Here is a 19,783-nt window from a genome sequence, read left to right on the forward strand (position 1 = left end):
TTGGCTCTTGCGACTAAACCAAGATGCTCAAACGCAATCTCACAATTCATCATTGTCGATCAAACATCAATTTAGCAAAGCTATCTAGGTAGGTGTTCAATACCCACTAATAAATTCATCGAATACAGTATCGAATTTTGCCATTGTTCGATAAACTCCAACAGGCTGGGTTTCTCTCAAGCGCGCCTGACTTGACGCGGTTTCCGTTGGGCTTCTTCAAGGGTCGAGGTTCAAAAACTTGGCTGGGCTTGAAGATTCATCCAAGCTTTCATAATGTGAGTTTTCACAAGTATTCCAGCTTATATCATTTGTTCTGACGTTGAAAGATTGCCCGCGGTGGTAAATAGCAGCTACGCGAATTTGTGTTACTCTTGTGGCACCGTATTGGTGGTGACTCAACACTGCAATCTCTGATGCAGCTAGACAGGGTGGTTTACCAAATTACTGCTCAGGTCCAGCACACTTCTCCATCCATTATCAGTACAGAACAAGGACTACTAAACCAACATCATATCAGGGCATCCGAAAAATTGGTCGCGAGGAGCTCAAGAGACGAAATCAGTAGGTCAGTTTATGCTACTTAGGCTACACTTCTTAGGCTACTTGTTTTTGTACCATAAGACTTAGGAGGCTAACTTTTCTACCAGCATCACTATCGATACCCTCACTTCAGCCTTCCAATTCGGACTGCCCACGTCATGGCTGCTCCTGCAGAGGTAGTGGACGTCGTCCAGGATACTGTCGACTCCACTGACCCTCATCTCACGGACCCTCCCCTCCTCAGGGATCATTCAGAATTCAAGTCTTACGAGAGCAGCCGTGGGTTTAGATATTCTGGCATTCGAATTTTTTACCGACAACATGCTAAGGCTGATCAACTACCGAAGCCTCCGTTGCCTCTTCTGGTCTTTCTACATGGACTAGGTGGCTCTGTTGCTCAGTTCCACCCTTTGTTATGCAGTCTTGTCGACGAGGCCCCTTGTTTAGCCATCGACTACCCCGGATGTGGTCGCTCCGAGTTCTCGGTCACGGATTGGGCAGCTTACACAACAGAAGCTTTAGCAGAGCTCTTAGAGATCATTATAAATGATTACCGGGACAAAGACGCAGGCCAACGTGTGGTTCTGATCGGCCATAGCATGGGCACTGCCCTGTCTGCGAGATTGGCCAACACCGAACTTCCTCACACAACTGACCTGGCGCACCACGTGGTAGGACTAGTAGCCATTTGTCCAGTAGCAAATCCTCCCAATGAGTCGTTGACGAAATGGGCAAAGAGAGCTATGTGGATTCCAGGTTGGTTGTTCAACTTGTGGCGTGCCTGGGACGGTTGGGGTGGCCCCGAGAGCGCAAGTGTCAAGCGTTTTGTTGGACAGGGTGCCGATGAAGCCACTCGAAAACTGCAGTATCGTTTCAACAAGCAGAGCCGTACCCCGGTTTGGAGGCGAATGGCAAATGGTGCACTGCCGGTTTACAAAGATGGTAAACCTACGGGTGGTCTCCCAACTCTGGACACCTGGGCAGCGCTGGACATTCCTGTTTTCCTAATCGCTGGCGAGAAGGACAACGTCGTTTCACCAGAGGAAGCTAACAAGATTGTCAAAGTTCTGGACCTAAAGAGGACATCCCCAGAATCAGAAGATGAGGGAGAGACGCATGAGGCCATTATTGATACTGCTGGTCCTGTCAATACTTCCACAAAACCCCAAGACCATCTCCCACAAACCATCGGTGATCTTACCGATGCAGACTTTATGAAAGTAAAGTCCCCAAACGTCGAAGCTCTGCCTGAATGTGGCAGCTCTACCGATCCCTCAACTCCGAACGAGACCATGACCGAGCTACCTCCTCAGCCAAATCGCCCTAAAAAGGTTGTCCGGTCTTTTGTAATGCCGGCGCCTGCAACACATGCTGTATTATATACACCTTGCTCGGTTCGGGCTGTTGCCGGCTTAATATCAGATTTTCTTGCCGCAAATGTCACGGAAAGACTATCTCTTGCCTGGCAACTGCAATATCTTTCACGTGAAGGGAAATGGGACGTTAAGAATCTCAACAAATGGAAGTCTGTCAACCCTGTGTCTCATCCAATTGGACCTGCTGGGAGACCTATTTTCCGTGCCCTCAAAACGCTCCGTGAAGCGGATGACGTGCACTGTCCGCAAGAATTTGTTTCAAAATGGAGTTCTATTGTGAAAGATGTCATCGACATCTCCAAAGACCAGCCTGTATACGACCCTCGCGGTCTCGAGCGGGCTGGTATCCATTACCACAAATTTCCGACGGTCTCCAAGATCCCCCCACAACCACATGAGATCGAGGCTTTCATCAAGTTGGTCGACGAAATCCGTGAGAAACAGGCTGAGCGTGCCGTTATGGAAGAATGGAATGATTCGGAGCAATGTGTGATCGGAGTCCACTGCCACTATGGCTTCAACCGTACGGGGTATTTTATTGTCTGCTATCTCGTCGAACGGTGCGGCTTTGATGTCAAGGATGCCATCGAAACATTTGCTAAGGCGAGACCTAACGGAATTCGTCACTCTCATTTTCTGGACAGACTTTATGTGCGATACAACGTCTGATGAAAGCGATAATGGGCAAACAACACATGGTTGGTCAACGAATAAATGTTAGCGTCGTCACATAGATAATTAGTCTAGCGGGAAACAGAAAAGTTCACCTTCAAGCCTTTAGGTTATAAAAATAAATAGCCTAAGAAGTATGATAAGCTGGACTACTAATTTCGTCTCCTTGGTTCCTAGTGACCAATGTTTCCGATACCTACACAGTGCTCAGTATAACAAAAACTTGATCTATTAGCTTAAAGGATAGAATACTTTTGGTCACTCTATGCCATGGATGTCCGTCTTGTCTTTAGGCTGTATATCCTTTGTATTCTAAGCTAGACCTCAACTATACGCTACCAGTATGCTCATCTCAAATCATGATCTCTGTCCTCCGCCTCTTTCATAAACCGTGTCTTCATATCGCAATGTCTGTTAGACCTGGATAGCATGGTACTTGTTTCCAAGAGCCCACACCTCATCGAGTTCTTCCATACCTGCACCCTGGACTTCGACCTTGCTCATCTTGTCTTGCAATTCCTCAGTGATGGCGTCAACGTCAACCTCGAGATACTCGCGCAGATACTTGCCCACGTCAGTGTTCTCCACGTTGCCGCGGATGTTCTCTGTTCGTGGTCCACCCGAGCTGTAGATGTTGACATCAACGGCGGTATGACCGTGAGTGCTCCAGCCAATGTGGGCGCGGAGAGAAATAAGAGCCGAGAAGAGAACAAGTGCGCTCTCGGGGTGCTCGGCAATAGTGGTAATCTCTTTGTCCGAAGCATTGGAGATGCCGAGACCACGGATGATGAGTTCCTCGTTGATATACTCCTTGAGCTTTTCCTTGTTCTTCTTGGCTTCGGAATTAGAGGCGATATGGGCGTTGAGCTTCGCGTGGAGCCACTCAGCTGAGGCAGTCGCGTTGGCGAGGACCTTAGGGTACCAGTTGTAAACAGGGAGGTGACCAGGTTCCTGAAGCGCGGTAGCGAGACCGCCTGTTTCGTGATCACTGGTTGCGACCAGGACAGTCTCGGTCTTGCTCTCCTTGATGAAGTCGAGGACAGCTCGGAAGGTCTTGTCGTACTCAAGAACCTCGTGAACTTGAGCGGCGGGATCGTTGATGTGGCCAGCATGATCAATTCGACTGCCCTCAATCATGATAAAGAAACCCTTGTCACTCTTCTCAGTAGCCTTCTCAAGAGCACGAAGGGCAGTCTTGGCCATCTCGCTCAGCGAAGGGTAGATATCGTTGTGGTTTCGGCGGTCAATCTCGAAGGGGATGTCGCTGGGCGCAAACAGTCCGAGGAAAGGTAGCTTCACATTGTTGCCACCTTTGAGAGCATCAAAACCAGCACGGTCATCAGCGTAGGACCAGTTGTGCTTCTCCTTGGCGATTTTGACTACGTCTGTGTCGTCAGCTCGGCAGCTGCCCTCTGCGGTGTTGGGCAGGTAGTTGCAGCGACCACCACCAAGCATCAGATCGACGGTTCGGCCCAGAACACCTTCTCCAATCTGCTGGAGAGCAATTTCATCTTCCATTTCACGGAGAATAACATGCGAGTTGAAGCAGGCTGGAGTCGCATCCTAAGTATAATCGGTTAGCTTCACTATTTCTTAGCTAGGCTTCTTGGGATCTGCCCATACCTCAATCTTTGTAGTCACAACAAGACCAGTGTGGTATCCAGCACGTTTAGCAGCTTCCAAAACCGTTCCGCAAGGATCATGGTTTGGCAGAGTAGAAATGGCACCGTTGTAGGTCTTCTTGCCGCAGGAGAAGGCGGTGGCGCCAGCAGCACTGTCGGTGACAAGGGAGCTGTTTGAGCGAGTCCGGCTTGTGCCCCAGAAATGCTTATCGAGTGTGAGGGTATCGCCAAAATGGAGGTCTTCAACGTGTTGTCGGTAGCTGCGAGTCAAGGATAATGTAGCGGGGCCCATGCCATCTGACACCATGAAGACGAGATTTCGCTTCGTCGCAGGCGTGTTGTGGTCATGCTTTGTCTGCTGTTCATGTTGAGTCCAGATAGCAACCACGATAACAGCGGCAGTAGCGATCAAAGCCCAGGCAAACAGGCCGAGCTCACGGAGACGCGAGTTTCGATGGGCCTTGCTTTCGGCATGGGCATCGGAGCGGTCGTGGCCGGTCCCGGATAAGAGAGGATCACTTTCGTTGGCCTGAGGAGAAGACATTGTTAGTTAGAAACACATCGAGGGATGACAAGTAATGATTGAGTCGAGGTAGGAACGGAAGAAAGAGAGGAGGGAGACAAACCATTGTAACTATCTGGCCGCGTAAGAAAGGAGTGTTGTGCAAGGTTGAAAAACACAAAATGGTTGGAAGGCGACGACGGCATTGTTGCACATGGATGCGACACTACCTGTTAGAGCTGCACGCGGGGAGCTCTAGCTGTGACTTCCATGGAACGCTAGCTGGCACGGCTGGCTGCTAAGGTACGATGCAGGGAGGCTAGCGTTCCATTATCAGTGGAGCTTGTGACATCAGTAGTTCCTGAGAGTGGAGCGGTAAAGCTCCGATCGCACTGAGACATCATTGATAACCAATAATGATAACTCGCCTTGGCCACGGGAGCATATATTTTCGGCGGGCACCTTCTTAAGATCATGGGATACCCTTCCAGAGGGTGACAGAAAACCTAAGACATAAGCCTTGAGTGTATAAAAATATTGAGACCGGGTCTTAAACAATACAAAAACAATATTATCGCCTGGGCGTAGTATTGACTTTTCTGCCATGCTGAGGCTCTTATGGATATCCCATAAGCCACATCCAGGCCTTCACGTAGGTATACATACATAAGCGCAAACTTTAACATTGAGCCCCTTTCAACCTCTAATTACATGACTCGCGTTCTCGAAACCTCACGGCGCGCCATTCTTCCCTTGTGCCTATCATAAGAAGAGGTAGTGGGCAGGCGACATCCGTACCGCACGTTTCAACAGGCTGCGACGGCTCCCAGCGACCCTTCCGATACGATACTATATAATTCAACAAGAGCTCTAAGCAACAAGCTCAAGACCATATCTTCCAACTGACTTTATCTCGGCCATGACAGTGATGGCATTAACTAGAGCTTAGACGATAAGCTTTCAACCTTCTGGAGGGATAACCCTCAAAACAAAACGTTGCCCTTTGGCCTGTGGACGGTCAAGTGGCCGGTTTGCAAAGCCATGGCAGAATTGCATTCTTAACCCGCCCACATAGATGTTCAAATGGAGGAACATGATGGAACCAACGGTTGCTGGAATAAGAGTGACAGCTCGGTGTCACAGAGGGGCTTGTGGTTCTTCCGTCATGCTTGGAGCAACATATCTGCACATTGCTTTTCGGAACGAGTGATGACGGCTGTCAAACCAGTTCGCTAGAGGAGAGTTGCTACACACAAGCTTGAAAGCTAACCAACAATGGACTATCAAACGGAACAGATGCCCAGACCCTACAATCAGCGAAGTCGCTGGTGTAGGTAGCGCGTTCGAACCATTAACAACAAACGACTCTTCCTACTTTTAAACAACAGATTATACTGACAATGATATGTCTTGATCATACTCAGTCAATTTGCCTCCAAGTCTTCCCATCAGCACAATCGTTATGCTTGTCGTTTTCTGGATTCGCTCATGCTACTCGACGAGCGATACACATAAAAACCCCAAAGACACAGAACACGATCTGAAATGCCCACATGTGTGGCTACGTTCTATTCCTAAACCATTGCGGATGTTTTGGGGAGATTCTGTTCGACACGACTTGCCCCCTGATATACCAAGAGATTGATCGCATCAACGACGCAGAAGCGTGGGCAGCAGACTCCAGCAATGAGCTTCCCTTTGAACTCCCGGATCACTGCATTCCTGGCTGGCATAACACGTGGATCATCTCGAGCCATGAAGTTTGCTCCCCTCAATGGTGGTCCAACTGCCCTTCTATCACTGTACCGGGATATCCACAGCTTTGCCATACCGAAAATGGAAGAATTTGAAGTCGAGATTGTACAATAATGACAGTGAACTAGAGACGGCCAGCGCAAGCTGAGGTAAAGGAATGTTAGGGTTGTAACAGGATCGATGAAGATGGCAGCAGCGAATGGCGATATCTATGTAATTCATAATGTGTACACAGAGTCTACCATGACTCTAAACTGCAATGTTCTACTTGATTTTACGCATTAAATGTTGCTGGTGATAGAGGGACATGGAAGCCACAAATCCAGGGCCCCGACCGAAGCTGAGGACGGAGTTCTCTTGATCGTATAACCTTCAGGAGGAGCTTTGTACCTCAGTTGTTCACACCAGGACGAATTTGTCCCCCATTTGGGACTAGTCATTTCTTCCCTTCCCATTTGGCCCATGGGCGATCAAGCCAGACCGAAGATGCACCTTGGTGGCCCCGAGTACCTTGAGTAACGGATTCAGGGGTAGGATAAACGATCTCCTTCTCAGCTGAGTTGTTATACTTCGGAGCTATCAAGGCTAGGATGAATGAGGCGTATATGGTCATGATATCAGATTTCTTCTCAAAGATATGAAGTGAGAAGAATCGGCGTGCTTAGGCTGTCAACCTCGTGGCACAAACCGAGACGCCAAGATTAGCAGATATATGTATGACCGTTTTATGCGGTCCTACAGTACTACGCCAAAAGTTCCAACATGCCCAGCTAAACTGGTTGGGAGTGCAATATCATAAAACTCATTATTGGTATGTTTCTAATGATCCGCATAAAATGGAATAATTTCTTGAGACAGCTAGAAACCAGCTGTCGACTCTTATGAGGAGGTTTGACGGTTTGTTTTAGAGCCCTAGCCTTTATTGGTTGTTTTAGTTTTCCGTAATCTGTGGTATAAATGATAATTTATATAAATACTGTCACTTCAATACGTCGAATATACCACGCTTTATTTTCGTCTTGGTGGCTGTGGCTGCTCAACCAGATACTTCTTATCGATAATATTACTCCATCACCTCCAATGCTTGGGTATCATTAAAACCAAATATTTTGACCATCCAAATGTACTATACGACGAATAGTCAATCACACCTTAAGTTTAAACTTTTGCTGCTTCGACCTCTTCTTCTTTTTCCTCAGCGTGAGAATATGCCTTCTCTGCACGAGCCTAATGAGCCAGTTGTAGATCATTTCTCTCATGAGAATTAATATCGTAGCCACAACAGTTGGAACAGCACAAGCCCAGCTAGGTAGAAAGTATTAGTTAGACCTTTGAATCATCAACAGACTAGGAGGATGGGGGTACACTTACAAATACCAGATACCGTGGTGGATCTCTGGAAACCCCTCCTCGGCAAAGTTCTGTCCAAAGAAACCAGTGATGAATGTCAAGGGCAAGAAGATAATCGTGACCGTGGTGAGCTGTTTCATCGACTCGTTTTGATGAGCTGAAATGGTGTTGAAAATGAGGTTGATCAAGTTATCAGATGACTGTTTGAGCTGCTGGAGAGCCTCGGTGATCATGATACAGTGATCAAGAACATCGCCAAGGTAGGTATGCGTCATAGGGGTCACTATAACACCGGATGAAGGATTCTCAAGTTCCTTCATGGCGCCCTCGTGGGTCATGGAAGTTTTGTGATCGCGAAGGACATTGACCAGGTTGTCGATTGGATTCAGGAAACTGAGCATCTTGTTGATCTCGCTGATACAAATGTAAAGCTTTTTGCTCTGGCTGATACTCGGAGCGGTAAGAACGTCCAACTCGATGTCGGCGATGATGTCCGTATAGATGGCTGTCAAAGGAATAGCGAGATCGATTATAGCATCGATTATGCCTTGACACAACAGAGATGCGTCGTTAGACTCACGGAGAATTGTACCCGGAGTGCTGAGACGAGTCACGATGGGCCGCTCGATGTCGCCGGCCGAGGCCTCAAAGAAGGAAATAACGGTGTTGTCTGATGTCAAAAAGATAGAGACCTGCTCTGCTGAAACAGCCATCTGATAAGGCGCAAGGGAGGAGTGGCTCTCCATAAATTCTGTTCGCGCTTCGTTTCCAGAAGCATGGTATCGCTGTAGAGTTCGTATCATACCCGTTTCTTGTAGATCCAATGCTGCTTCTCGAGCTCGTAGATTGTTTTCGAAATTCTTTTCAGGGTCTGCCGTCTTGCGACTTTTCCAAAACTGCCTAAATGATCCTCTCAGCGCACCCGCAGTCTTTGACGAGTAGGTACTACTAGTATCAGTCGAGTCGTCTTCGTCGTCCACTAGATGAACCAGCTTTTGCAACGTCATGACGATAAATGCATGGTTTGGATACCAGTCAGCCTTGGTTCGATTCCGTATTTGCATTAAATCCTCCAGAGCCAGCTTATGCAAGCCCTTTTTGCTGCCAATGGCCTGAATGACATCCCAACTAAGCCCATTGACGTTGATCCATCGACATCTCGCCCATTCCTCCTTGGGTTGGTCCAGGAAGGCGATGAAACTCGCATTATCGAAGTGGCGTTTGACCATATCGTTTTGCGAAAAGTCGATAACGGAGATTTCGCAAGCGGCATGGAGCGCAGGCATGGACGCGTGCCCTCCATCGGGGAGCATAGGATCGTAGCCAGGCTCAGAACCGGGTTGCCAGCCTGGGCGATCGCCAAATGTAGTATCAAACTCATCGTAGTCCTCAATCGTCTTGAACGTCGGAACACGAGTGAGTCGGCGTCGCAATATCGAAGGAGAAAAATTCATCTCGCGATGGACTTCGGTATCGGATCGCACTGCTCGCACAGGCTCAGCCGGGGGTGGAGAGAGGTTCTGGGTGTTGAGAGTAAGGTTATAGCGGACATGTTGCTCGGCCTTTTCTTCGGAAACGGTATTGGAGGATTGGCTTTGGCGACTGGGCTGTATGTCGTCCTGCATCGAAGAGTCTTGCTCCGCTGGGAGAGCGAAGTCTCGTGAAATCGACATTGAGAGATTGATGGCTGGATGCGAAATGGAGAGGGGGAAGGTGGTTAAGAAATAGAACTCTATCCTTCAGCTGAGGAAGATTAGATTAAGAAGAAAGAATACGAATGTTGAAGATGAAGATGAAAGTTCAGCCATCAGTTTCAGCTGAGGTGGAAAATGGTACTTTGGAACAGAAATAAATCCAAGGGAGCTTGTCACGATGCAGGGGAAGGAAGCCCGTCAGCACCAGCACCGAAAGTGGTTTCGGGACCTAGAAAGGTATGGAGAAGGATTAGGATTAGGTAGTAGGAATAGGGGCTGTTCTGTCGCTGTCGCTGGCAACAAAGGTTACCTATCAAGCTTCATTGGCACATCGCGACTGAGACCATTATGAAGAAGCCGATTATCCGTTTCTAGTGTAAAAGCCGCTTTCGACCATGCATTCTCGTGATACGGATATTGTTCTCGGGACAAGACACGCGAAAACCCCCCACGCCAATCGTCGATGAGCAGTCTCATCTTTTTTTGGCTAAGCTTTCATACTAAGCTTCGTTATCCACATTTATTCCCGCCTCGGCACAACGAGCTAAGCTCAGACTCTACTACAGAGAGGTAGACTGACTACCTACCTACTTGGTGGGTAACAGAAAAGAGCCCACCAATTCTTCTGCTACCCTGAGTCTAAGTGCCTATTATTTCCATAGATATAATAGGTAGTCTACCGAATAGCAATGATCAAGTGCACAACAAGCAAAATGTCTTATTTAAAGAAGATAATGTTATCAGTGTGAAGAATTATGCCTACGGAGATCCTACTTCTCGACAAATGGTTAATTGCTTTTGACATTCCAAAGTGAGACTATTGGTAGCATGGATGAGACTGATTTGCAGTTCTGCGCGCAGTCCCTCTCAACTTGATGAACAACCCGCGCTGCCATCATTGATGAGATGATAGGCATTACCCGCATCCAAATATTCAAGACATAAATATTATTATAAACATACAACTGAGAAAGGCTGCCATGCGATGCTTTATGAAAAAATCGAGTGCTTACATAAGGCTCGCTGGATGGAATACAAGCTTGGGCCCCTGTAGCCTACAGGCAGCAACCACTACTGCCCCATTTGAAGTTCCTGCCCAGAGCATGCTCACGGCGTTTATCTCACCACACCCAAGGTTTGATTGAACTTAAAATGAAGCATATTCCGACTTGAGAGTGGTATTTATACATTCTCATTCATCCACCTCTTGTTGTTTTTCTTTCTTAAAGTTACAGACTCGCTAAGACCGATCTCGACCTTAGCGCGCATTGCTGCTACAAAGCAGTTGGCTGGCTTTCTGTTTTACAACAGAAAGTACCTAAACAAAGCACCATGTCACAAACCGACGACGCAAAGCATGAAGATGAAATCCAATATGGCTCCATGAGAGTAATTTGTGAAGAGTTGGAAGAAAAGTCTGTATTCGTCAAGCGGTCCCCCAAATACGAAACTAATATCATCATCAAGGTATCCAAACCGGCCAAGGAACCACTCAAAGACATTTGTATTCTCCGAGCTCTTTCGAGAAGTCTTCAACCCGCTCAATGAAAACAAAAAGCAGAATGCCGCGGGTGCAGGTCCTAAAAAGGCATTTCGTGGTGTGAACAAGCTCTCTCCCCACGAACAGCGTCGACACATCGTTGACCGTTTCATCACTCGATGGCGCAAAGAAGTTGGTCCTGATTTCTATCCTGCCTTGCGCTTAATCCTTCCAGATAAGGATCGTGACCGTGGGGTTTATGGCCTCAAAGAAAACACTATCGGAAAACTACTCGTCAAGCTCATGAAGATTGATAAAAACTCCGAAGATGGTTACAACCTTTTGCACTGGAAGTTGCCTGGCCAGACAATGGCATCTCGACTGGCTGGCGATTTTGCTGGACGTTGTTTCGAGGTCATCTCGAAACGACCAATGCGAACTCAGGTCGGCAACATGACTATTGCCGAGGTGAACGAGCAGCTGGATAAGCTTGCTGCTTCCACGGGAGAGATGGAAAATCTACGTGTGTTTGAGACTTTCTACCATCGCATGAATGCTGAAGAGCTTATGTGGCTCATTCGAATCGTCCTCAAGCAAATGAAAGTAGGCGCCACGGAAAAAACTTTCTTAGATCTTTGGCATCCTGATGGCGATGCTTTGTTCAACGTATCGTCGAGCTTGAAGCGTGTATGTTGGGAACTCTGGAACCCAGACATTCGTCTCGAACAGGATGAGACAGGCGTTGCTCTGATGCAATGTTTCCAACCTCAGCTGGCTCAATTTCAGATGCCTGCCTCTTTTCAAAAGATGATCGAACTCCTTCGACCGACTGAAGACGACCCCGAGTTCTGGATCGAAGAGAAACTAGACGGTGAGCGCATGCAAGTGCATATGATCCAGGACAAGAGCCACCCAGGTGGCAGGAGGTTTTGCTTCTGGTCACGAAAGGCCAAAGATTACACATATCTTTACGGTGACGGCCTTCAAGACGAAACCTCAAGTCTTACTAGACATCTCAAAAATGCATTTGCACCAGGCGTGAAAAACCTGATTTTGGATGGCGAGATGATTACTTGGGATATGGGTGTCGACAAGATAGTGCCTTTTGGCAGCCTCAAAACAGCCGCAATTTCTGAGCAGCAAAACAAGTCGGATACAGACTCAGCCGGTCACCGTCCTTTATTTCGAGTCTTTGACATACTCTACCTGAACAACAAGCCCCTAACACAGTACACCCTAAGGGACCGACATAGAGCCCTGGAAAAGGCCATAAAACCCGTACATCGTCGACTCGAAATCCACAACTACAACAGCGCAACGAGTGCCGATGCTATAGAACCTCTTCTTCGTGAAGTTGTTGCCAATGCTTCCGAGGGCCTTGTTTTGAAGAACCCACGGTCCATGTACCGCCTCAATAGTCGAAACGATGACTGGCTCAAAGTGAAGCCGGAATACATGTCTGAGTTTGGAGAGTCTCTTGATTGTGTCATTATTGGTGGCTACTACGGCACAGGAAAACGGGGTGGCGCTCTATCAAGTTTCATGTGTGGACTACGTGTCACGCAGAACCATATACAAGCTGGTGCGAATCCTGAAAAGTGCTTCAGTTTCTTCAAAGTCGGCGGCGGCTTTCGCGCAGAGGACTATGCGGAGATCCGACATCGAACAGAAGGCAAATGGATCGAATGGGATCAACAAAACCCACCGGCAGAGTATATCGAGCTGGGAGGAGGAGAGGCCAGGCAATTTGAGCGTCCAGATGTTTGGATTCGACCTAAAGATTCCATTGTGGTCTCGGTCAAAGCCGCCAGTGTTGGACCTTCGGAACAATTCGCTCAGGGGTTCACTCTACGATTCCCCCGGTTCAGACGTCTTCGACTGGACCGAACCTGGAATACTGCTCTCTCGCTTGAGGAATTCCAAGAGCTGAAACAGCGTGTCGATGAAGAATCAAAGGAGAAGGCGATGACGGTTGAGGATAGGAAGCGACGCAACCCCAAACGAATCAAAAGAGAACTCACCATTGCTGGAGATGATATCACCGTTCCCGAGTTCATGGGAGAGGCGTCAAAACTGTTCGAAGGTCTGGAATTTTGTGTTCTTTCTGAAGCACTCAAACCCTACAAAAAGACCAAAACTCAGCTTGAGACCATCATCAAGGAGAATGGCGGCGTCATCTCTCAACGAGCGGTAGCCGGTACGAATATGGTTCTTATCGGCGACAAAAAAGTTGTGAAGGTGGCAAGTCTCATAAAAGGAGGAGACGTAGACATCATCCGTCCCAAATGGATTAGAGATTGCCTTGAGCAGGACTTGGGCGCGTTTCTTCTGCCATTTGAGGATTCGCATCTATTCTACGCAACCGATGCGTTGAAAAGTGCGGCGAGCCAAAACACAGACCAATTCGGCGACAGCTACGCACGCGATCTATCTATCGAAGAGCTTAAACAAGTCATGGACGATATGCCAAAGATAGAAGACGGCATACCATTCGACAAAAATGAATTCCTGCAACAACTTGAGGAACATGGCAAAGATCTAGGGTCCTTGAGAAGCTTTACCTTTCAACGTTGTGTTGTGCTACTACATGCCGTGGAAGCTGGCGATAAGAGGATCTCGAGACTGAAGAATCTTGTTAGGTTTGGCGGAGGAAGTGTCACAGATGACGCAAACGACTCATCCGTGACTCATGTGGTGATACAAGGCGATGACCCAATGCAAGTGGGCGAGGCAGCCGATATGATACGCAAGGAGTTGAGCTCAAGGCATGTACAACCAAGAGTGGTGATATGGGCTTGGATCGACGAGTGCTGGAAAGAGAGCACGTTACTTGATGAAGAGCAATTTGTGATCCCGTAAATAGTAATGGGTATATAACAAATGTATTCTACCTAGCCTTTATGTTTATGCAATTGGAATCAACATCTAAACAGAAGTCGTTGACGCTTCTTATTTACCAATGGTCAAGAATAGCCTGTCACCAACATCTCCCAGGCCGGGCTTCAACATACCATCACTGGTCAGCTCGTTGTCCACCGCCGCGATCCAGACTTCACATCCCTCCGGCCACTCGGCAGCAACTCGCTGAACACCCTCATTAGCTCCAATGACAGAGAGAACAAGAATTCGTTCTGCGCCCCATTCACGAAGCGTTTGGATGGCAGCAGCGCAGGTTCCACCAGTTGCAATAACAGGGTCGACCAAGATGGCAAGACTGCTGGCTTTTTCCGTGGAAGACTGCTGAGGAAGATTGTTGTAGTACTCGACTGGGTCGAGAGTTGAAGGCTCGCGATACATGCCCAAGTGGTGAACTGGGACTGCTACAGGGAGCATGGTTTGCACAGCTGAAAAGGGTCAGTTTGAAGCTCTGGTGGTCCCTGGAATAAACATACCCTCAACCATGCCAAGACCTGAACGTAGAATTGGCACTAGACACATGGTGCTTGGCTGAACGGTCGTAGACTTGAATTGAAAGCCCAAAGGTGTCTCATCCTTGTAACTGTTAACGGAGCTCGGTGTGTATCGACTCATCATATTTCATACCTGAGACCCTTCTGTAGCTTGCAGAGATGAAGCGAAGGCTTCACAAGAGACAATCAGAGAAACCTCATGAATCAAAGACTTGACTTCTCTAGAGCTGATGGACTTTGAGCGAAGCTGGCTCAGCTTGGCTCTGAGACAGGGGTGCTGAGAGACATGGACGTTGGACGGTAGAGAAGACATTATGTATCTTGACTTATTTGTTCACAATGATAAGTGTAAGAAGTCTACGAGGAAACGATTAAGCACCTGAATCGATAGATGCTGGGACGAAGCCAAGGAGAGGAAGAAGGAGAAGAAGGACAGAGTGCAACGGGAGAGAAAGGAGAAAGGAGGGGGTTTTGTATCTGAGAAGAGCGCTTGGGTTTAGAGAGACACGTCAAGCAAACAGCACGGTGCAATACAATACCTCTTTATCAGCATATCTTGTACTACCGTACATGGACTATAGTACAATGCCTGGGCTTACCTTGAAGTGATGGATCCAATCGACGGTCTAAGCGGGAGGGATCACAAGGACGGCGGGGTAGAGCTTAGCTGGTAGGCACTACAGAGGAGAGACAGCGGGCGGATGCTCGGAGGAGGGCGGGGTGCGATAAGATAAGCGGTGAGCTCCGTTTCGTTTGCCTTTGTTTGTTAGGTATCGTTGCAGGGCTGTTATCGAAACGCGGTGAGACTCAACAAATAATTATATGGTCCAGTCCCTTTGGAATGCCTCGAGGTGATAATGACCCTTGTTTAGGCATCAATTAAATACAATTGGGCCAAACAGAAACCGTCATCTTGTCCTCTCTATCCGGATCACTTGACAAACACTTGTGGCTTGTTATCTCCCTTCTAGACCCTTGCTTTCTCCTCCACAATTAACCTCGACATAAACGCCTCCACTTGATTAAATACAAAGACACGCCAGTTCATCTCTAGTGGCAGACCCTTGGGGACGTTACTTTCCTCATAATATGCCGTCATATCCGCTAGATCTAGCCACAAACCATAACTTTGACAGCCAGCCATAGTTAATATCAACGAACATTCAGCCTCCTCTTCAACACCATGATTCTTGACCACCACCACTCATGCTATCATAGCGCGCAGAGATTCTTGACTTGAAGTGCTTATCTGAATCCAAACGCGACATGACAAGCAACTTTTCCGAGCAGAAACGGCTTTCGAGTGCCGGAGTTTACAATGCGCCAGAAGAGCACGGTAGTATTGGCGAGAAGACGGAGCCGCACCTCAATGACACAGTTGCGAATCACTTGACTCGATCGCCATCGCAGGCAAAGCGATGCGACTCAGGTACCTACGACGTCCCCCAAGACTATAGCGACTTGAACGAGACTGCATCAGTTCCAGCGCTTGATACACTGTCACCGAGACCAACGCAGGGTCAGTCAACAAGGCGAAGCAGCGCAGCCCGCCATGAAAATACAACTGAAGAACCAGAGCCTCCAACACGAGGGACAGAGAAGAACACATCGAAGCTTCTCACCGGGCTATACACACACTCGTATCTTGTGCTTTTTGCAATTATCGGAACATTGGCGCGCCTAGGTTTGACAGCATTGACGCGTTACAGCGGTACTCCTGTGATTTTCAACACAATATGGGCAAACTTTACTGGAAGTCTGGTCATGGGGTTTCTTGCAGAGGACCGAAAGCTTTTTCGCAACGAGTGGGGAATCCCAAAGTATGACGATGCTATTAAGCGTGCTGCAGAGAAGCGCAGCGAAGGGGAGGGCGATTCTGGTTCGAGTCGGCGAAATGAGATAGATCTGGAGGCAGCGAAACGGGCGCACTTGGCCACCAAGAAGACGATCCCGCTGTATATCGGACTCGCGACGGGCTTTTGTGGAAGCTTCACGACGTTCTCGAGTTTCATCAAAGATGTTTTCTTGGCCCTGTCCAACGAGTTGGCGACCCCTGGATGGCCAGACTCACCTACAAGCCGTAACGGGGGATATTCTTTCATGGCCATGCTGGCTGTCATTATCACAACGGTTGGGTTATCGCTGTCCGGATTAATTGTGGGAGGTCACTTGGCCATAGGTCTCGAGCGCATAACGCCATCGATACCATTTTCGCTGAGTCGACGCGTGTTTGATCCGCTGAGTGTACTCCTTGGTTGGGGCTGCTGGCTCGGCGCTGTCCTGCTTGCCATCTTCCCACCTCATGAAGCCTGGAGAGGTCAAGCCATCTTCTCACTAGTATTCGCACCCTTGGGTTGTCTCCTGCGCTTTTATTTATCCCTTCACCTCAACGGAAAGATGGCGACATTCCCGGTGGGAACCTTCTCTGCCAATGTGCTGGGAACAGTGTTGCTGGGAATGGCGTGGGATCTTGCACACGTGCCGCTCGGTGGAGTTATCGGTTGCCAAGTGCTGCAGGGCATTGAGGATGGGTTCTGCGGATGTCTGACCACAATTTCTACTTGGGTGGCTGAACTGGCTAGTCTACGAAGGCGAAGTTCGTGGATCTACGGGATAACAAGTGTCGTTGTCTCTCTGGTGATGATGATTGCTATCATGGGAGGACTGCGATGGAGTGATGGGTACAGCAAACTCTCCTGCAAAAACTAAGTCAGGGGCCACTTCAAGAAGTTACTTTCCCAGGTTGAAGGTATATTGTTCGAGGCGACTGCCTTATGAACTCTCTTTTCAAACTCTGTAATATGTCTTCCTGCTGCAATTAACAGAAGCTCTTTTCTTTCCCCATTTCGTAAACACAGGCTGCCAAACACTCCACGATTGCATTGAACACCATCAATCCTATCCTTTACTTTGTCAACAGATCAAGGCCACTCAACAGAAAAACACCGAGCTACGAAATCATACCCACCGAAACAAGCACCCTGTGCAACGTTTAGAACATCGAAAATGGGTTTACTAAAACCGAATACCAACACATCTGCTGCCGACCAAAGGACAACTACGGAAGAAAGCCTGGACGATAAAACCCCCAATCCTCATATCGACGAAACCAGCGCCCAGGAAGTCAAACCTGACAGAAAGGAGAGGCGTAAGTTGCGGAGCAGACTGCGTAGTCGTCACCATGCTTCTTCTAAGACAACTAATGGTAGACGTGATGATGTTGACCTTACCGCACACGTAGTTGTTCCTGCACCAAGCACACTGGACTGGGTCACAGACTGGGATGCACTCAAAACTCCTTTAATTACACGCCAAGGCGACGTAGACACCCAGAGTATTTGTGTTTGCGAAGATATAGATAGGCGCACAGTTTCGGAACCATAACGCAGCAACGTGTACCCGTACGCCAAGAGCCAACACATTTGAACGGTACTCGATGGATATTCTTAGTTTGCTCACCTCAGCCGCATCCTTGTCTTCGATCCTTTACTTTGCGGCTTTGTCTCAGGGCTAACCAACGAGAACAGCTTAAACCCCTGCTAAGGAGATTCAGCCCTATTTGGTCTAACGCAGTTGCAACTCAGCCCAGCGCCACTCGTTTGACTACCGCACCAACAACCAATTGTTGCCCAGAGATCTGAGTTAGACTGCCTAGGACTAAGGACTGTCAGCAAAGCACGGCCAAACCCGCCCATACTCAATGCATGTTTGCGGCTATGCTATGTTTATGTCCTACGTTAGTAGGTAGGCATGGCTGGCAGCTAGGAATCCTGAGGCTGGGTCATCCCTGATATTGACACGGCTGCCTCTGACTGCTTCTTCCCCTCTTTCTGAGCGGTGAATTTCTTTACTTTCATGTTTTTCCTCTCATGCCTTAAAAACCGATCCTCTTCTTCTTGTAGGGGAAGTGTTACAAGATCACTGTCGCTACAATGTATTCAAATCAGGCTGGCGTGGACGCTCGCTATGAGCCTCAAGCGACAGATGATGCCTTGTGGGAGACCAATTCGGAGAAACTCCCCACTAACCGAAAGAAGACATTTTATCGACCGACTGCTTTGAGATGGTACTTTATAGTCGGACAGATCGTGTTCCTTCTGGGTGTCATGGGCCTTGTTATCTGGGCGTTGATAGAAATGCCAAACTCTGACGGGACTGCAAAGATTATCCACAAGCGGTATCCCAACGACAATCCAAACTACAATCCCAACTTCCCAAGGGGTGACGCCTCGAACGACTCGCCTATGACTCCAATGATCAAAGGAACACGACTAGCGACTACAGTTATCGTGAGCGACATCTCTACTGTAGTCACAGTGCCTGGCACCACTGGCAAATATACCGAAATGATCACAACAACAGAGTACACCACACGCTGGGGCTATACAACGACTGTCAAAGATGGGTCAACGTTTACCAGTGTGGATGTAACTGTCATACCAACAAAGGTCATTACAGAAGTCGTCACCACCGCACCAGCAGAAATAACAGAGTCGGTTATTACAAGCATTAGCGTTGGCTACTCTACCATATACCCCTCGGAATCTGACGCTACCGCCCCTGGCACTTTGACATATTCAGAAGCAATCACCATTACTCAGGCGTATTCATTACCTGGAGCGGTAACCACATACACGTCAACCTTGGAAGCAGACAGAACAGAAACGATCTGGACCACAATTGTCGAAGATGGAGAAACAAAAACCATATCACACATCGTCACTGAGGAGGCGCCTACTGTATACGAGAGTGTGGGAGAAACGACTGCGTCAGCAAGCACTTATGTCTCATATGGTCGAATAACAATCACGTCAGTTTATACCGACACGAATCAAAAGCCTATGCCGAGACCTAAGCCCACGGAGAAGGCTAAGCCTACCGTTATCGATGTTGTTACTGTTGACCCTGATCGCACCATCAAGCAGGTTGAAAAGCTGGATCCTACAACTTACGTGACCAAGGTCGAGGAAGTCGAAACAGTAAATGTGGTTATTTCCGATGGGGTCGAGACATTCGTAAGCGAGTTTGAAGCTGTCGAAACTACAGTCGATGTTGTTGAAACTGGTGCAGACGGCCTACTTACAACTAATAAAGTCGTCTCTACAAAGGCTGCTTCTTCGGAAATAATCACCAGGCCTGCTGCGCCCACCACTGTTGTATCGACAAAGTCTACCGAGAAGCTCAAGACCATAACCTCGGACCGCACAGACTCCTCAACTTGGATCTCGACTGTCAAGGGCGCTACAAGGACATACGAGAAAACCACGACGATCGCTCCCACTGCCACCGACGACGCATCTGAATCGGAAGAGACTGGCGGGGTAGTCAAGACAGTTATCACAGTGTTCGAACTTGATGCTGCAAAGTACTTCCTTGGAAAAT

At 48.2% G+C, this 19,783-nt stretch overlaps 8 protein-coding genes across 8 annotated transcripts; 5 read left to right on the forward strand and 3 right to left on the reverse strand.

Annotated features, from left to right (window-relative positions):
• Positions 1 to 360: 360 nt before the first annotated feature.
• Positions 361 to 2,794, forward strand: EDB82DRAFT_185206 (Alpha/Beta hydrolase protein). Its single transcript, XM_025735829.2, has 2 exons — positions 361 to 565; positions 648 to 2,794. The coding sequence occupies exon 2, from the start codon at positions 699 to 701 to the stop codon at positions 2,583 to 2,585; it is 1,887 nt and encodes a 628-aa protein (XP_025586496.2). The 5' UTR covers positions 361 to 565; positions 648 to 698; the 3' UTR covers positions 2,586 to 2,794.
• EDB82DRAFT_567139 (alkaline-phosphatase-like protein) lies at positions 2,705 to 4,975 on the reverse strand. The gene is made up of 3 exons (XM_065609838.1): positions 4,837 to 4,975; positions 4,212 to 4,739; positions 2,705 to 4,151 (listed from the first exon to the last, which is right to left on the reverse strand). The coding sequence occupies exons 1-3, from the start codon at positions 4,837 to 4,839 to the stop codon at positions 3,003 to 3,005; spliced, it is 1,680 nt and encodes a 559-aa protein (XP_065464977.1). The 5' UTR covers positions 4,840 to 4,975; the 3' UTR covers positions 2,705 to 3,002.
• A 1,073-nt stretch (positions 4,976 to 6,048) lies between these two features.
• EDB82DRAFT_500909 (uncharacterized protein) lies at positions 6,049 to 6,759 on the forward strand. The gene has a single exon (XM_065608634.1). The coding sequence runs from the start codon at positions 6,266 to 6,268 to the stop codon at positions 6,560 to 6,562; it is 297 nt and encodes a 98-aa protein (XP_065464978.1). The 5' UTR covers positions 6,049 to 6,265; the 3' UTR covers positions 6,563 to 6,759.
• A 572-nt stretch (positions 6,760 to 7,331) lies between these two features.
• On the reverse strand, positions 7,332 to 9,917 carry EDB82DRAFT_500911 (uncharacterized protein). Its single transcript, XM_025735833.2, has 2 exons — positions 7,839 to 9,917; positions 7,332 to 7,772 (listed from the first exon to the last, which is right to left on the reverse strand). Exons 1-2 carry the CDS (start codon positions 9,488 to 9,490, stop codon positions 7,613 to 7,615), a joined length of 1,812 nt encoding a protein of 603 aa, XP_025586499.1. The 5' UTR covers positions 9,491 to 9,917; the 3' UTR covers positions 7,332 to 7,612.
• A 682-nt stretch (positions 9,918 to 10,599) lies between these two features.
• On the forward strand, positions 10,600 to 13,855 carry EDB82DRAFT_462004 (ATP dependent DNA ligase domain-containing protein). Its single transcript, XM_025735834.2, has 2 exons — positions 10,600 to 10,926; positions 10,979 to 13,855. The coding sequence occupies exons 1-2, from the start codon at positions 10,844 to 10,846 to the stop codon at positions 13,848 to 13,850; spliced, it is 2,955 nt and encodes a 984-aa protein (XP_025586500.1). The 5' UTR covers positions 10,600 to 10,843; the 3' UTR covers positions 13,851 to 13,855.
• Position 13,856: 1 nt separating this feature from the next.
• On the reverse strand, positions 13,857 to 15,204 carry EDB82DRAFT_575621 (uracil phosphoribosyltransferase-domain-containing protein). Its single transcript, XM_025735835.2, has 3 exons — positions 14,535 to 15,204; positions 14,384 to 14,483; positions 13,857 to 14,335 (listed from the first exon to the last, which is right to left on the reverse strand). Exons 1-3 carry the CDS (start codon positions 14,712 to 14,714, stop codon positions 13,941 to 13,943), a joined length of 675 nt encoding a protein of 224 aa, XP_025586501.1. The 5' UTR covers positions 14,715 to 15,204; the 3' UTR covers positions 13,857 to 13,940.
• Positions 15,205 to 15,667: 463 nt separating this feature from the next.
• Positions 15,668 to 17,110, forward strand: EDB82DRAFT_525232 (CrcB-like protein-domain-containing protein; the record flags this gene model as incomplete). Its single annotated transcript, XM_025735836.1, has 1 exon — positions 15,668 to 17,110. One exon carries the CDS (start codon positions 15,668 to 15,670, stop codon positions 17,108 to 17,110), a length of 1,443 nt encoding a protein of 480 aa, XP_025586502.1.
• Positions 17,111 to 17,258: 148 nt separating this feature from the next.
• On the forward strand, positions 17,259 to 17,841 carry EDB82DRAFT_185244 (uncharacterized protein). The gene has a single exon (XM_025735837.2). It carries the CDS (start codon positions 17,408 to 17,410, stop codon positions 17,783 to 17,785), a length of 378 nt encoding a protein of 125 aa, XP_025586503.1. The 5' UTR covers positions 17,259 to 17,407; the 3' UTR covers positions 17,786 to 17,841.
• The last annotated feature ends 1,942 nt before the right edge of the window (positions 17,842 to 19,783 follow it).

This window comes from Fusarium venenatum (assembly GCF_020744135.1).
Source record: "Fusarium venenatum strain MPI-CAGE-CH-0201 chromosome Unknown EDB82scaffold_2, whole genome shotgun sequence".
In the NCBI taxonomy this organism is placed as follows: Eukaryota; Fungi; Ascomycota; class Sordariomycetes; order Hypocreales; family Nectriaceae; genus Fusarium; species Fusarium venenatum.

What these genes read in the sequence shown, in the direction of transcription:
- EDB82DRAFT_185206 (XM_025735829.2), top strand. Translation starts at nt 699, where the DNA reads ATGGCTGCTCCTGCAGAGGTAGTGGACGTCGTCCAGGATACTGTCGAC.
- EDB82DRAFT_462004 (XM_025735834.2), top strand. Translation starts at nt 10,844, where the DNA reads ATGTCACAAACCGACGACGCAAAGCATGAAGATGAAATCCAATATGGC. An exon ending in TGTGAAGAGTTGGAAGAAAA is followed by an intron (nt 10,927 to 10,978) that starts GTCTGTATTCGT and finishes ATCATCATCAAG; the next exon opens with GTATCCAAACCGGCCAAGGA.
- EDB82DRAFT_500911 (XM_025735833.2), bottom strand. Translation starts at nt 9,490, where the DNA reads ATGTCGATTTCACGAGACTTCGCTCTCCCAGCGGAGCAAGACTCTTCG. An exon ending in CACCACGGTATCTGGTATTT is followed by an intron (nt 7,773 to 7,838) that starts GTAAGTGTACCC and finishes CTTTCTACCTAG; the next exon opens with CTGGGCTTGTGCTGTTCCAA.
- EDB82DRAFT_575621 (XM_025735835.2), bottom strand. Translation starts at nt 14,714, where the DNA reads ATGTCTTCTCTACCGTCCAACGTCCATGTCTCTCAGCACCCCTGTCTC. An exon ending in AAGCTACAGAAGGGTCTCAG is followed by an intron (nt 14,484 to 14,534) that starts GTATGAAATATG and finishes AACAGTTACAAG; the next exon opens with GATGAGACACCTTTGGGCTT. An exon ending in AGGTCTTGGCATGGTTGAGG is followed by an intron (nt 14,336 to 14,383) that starts GTATGTTTATTC and finishes GACCCTTTTCAG; the next exon opens with CTGTGCAAACCATGCTCCCT.
- EDB82DRAFT_185244 (XM_025735837.2), top strand. Translation starts at nt 17,408, where the DNA reads ATGGGTTTACTAAAACCGAATACCAACACATCTGCTGCCGACCAAAGG.
- EDB82DRAFT_500909 (XM_065608634.1), top strand. Translation starts at nt 6,266, where the DNA reads ATGTGTGGCTACGTTCTATTCCTAAACCATTGCGGATGTTTTGGGGAG.
- EDB82DRAFT_567139 (XM_065609838.1), bottom strand. An exon ending in TTGTGACTACAAAGATTGAG is followed by an intron (nt 4,152 to 4,211) that starts GTATGGGCAGAT and finishes GATTATACTTAG; the next exon opens with GATGCGACTCCAGCCTGCTT.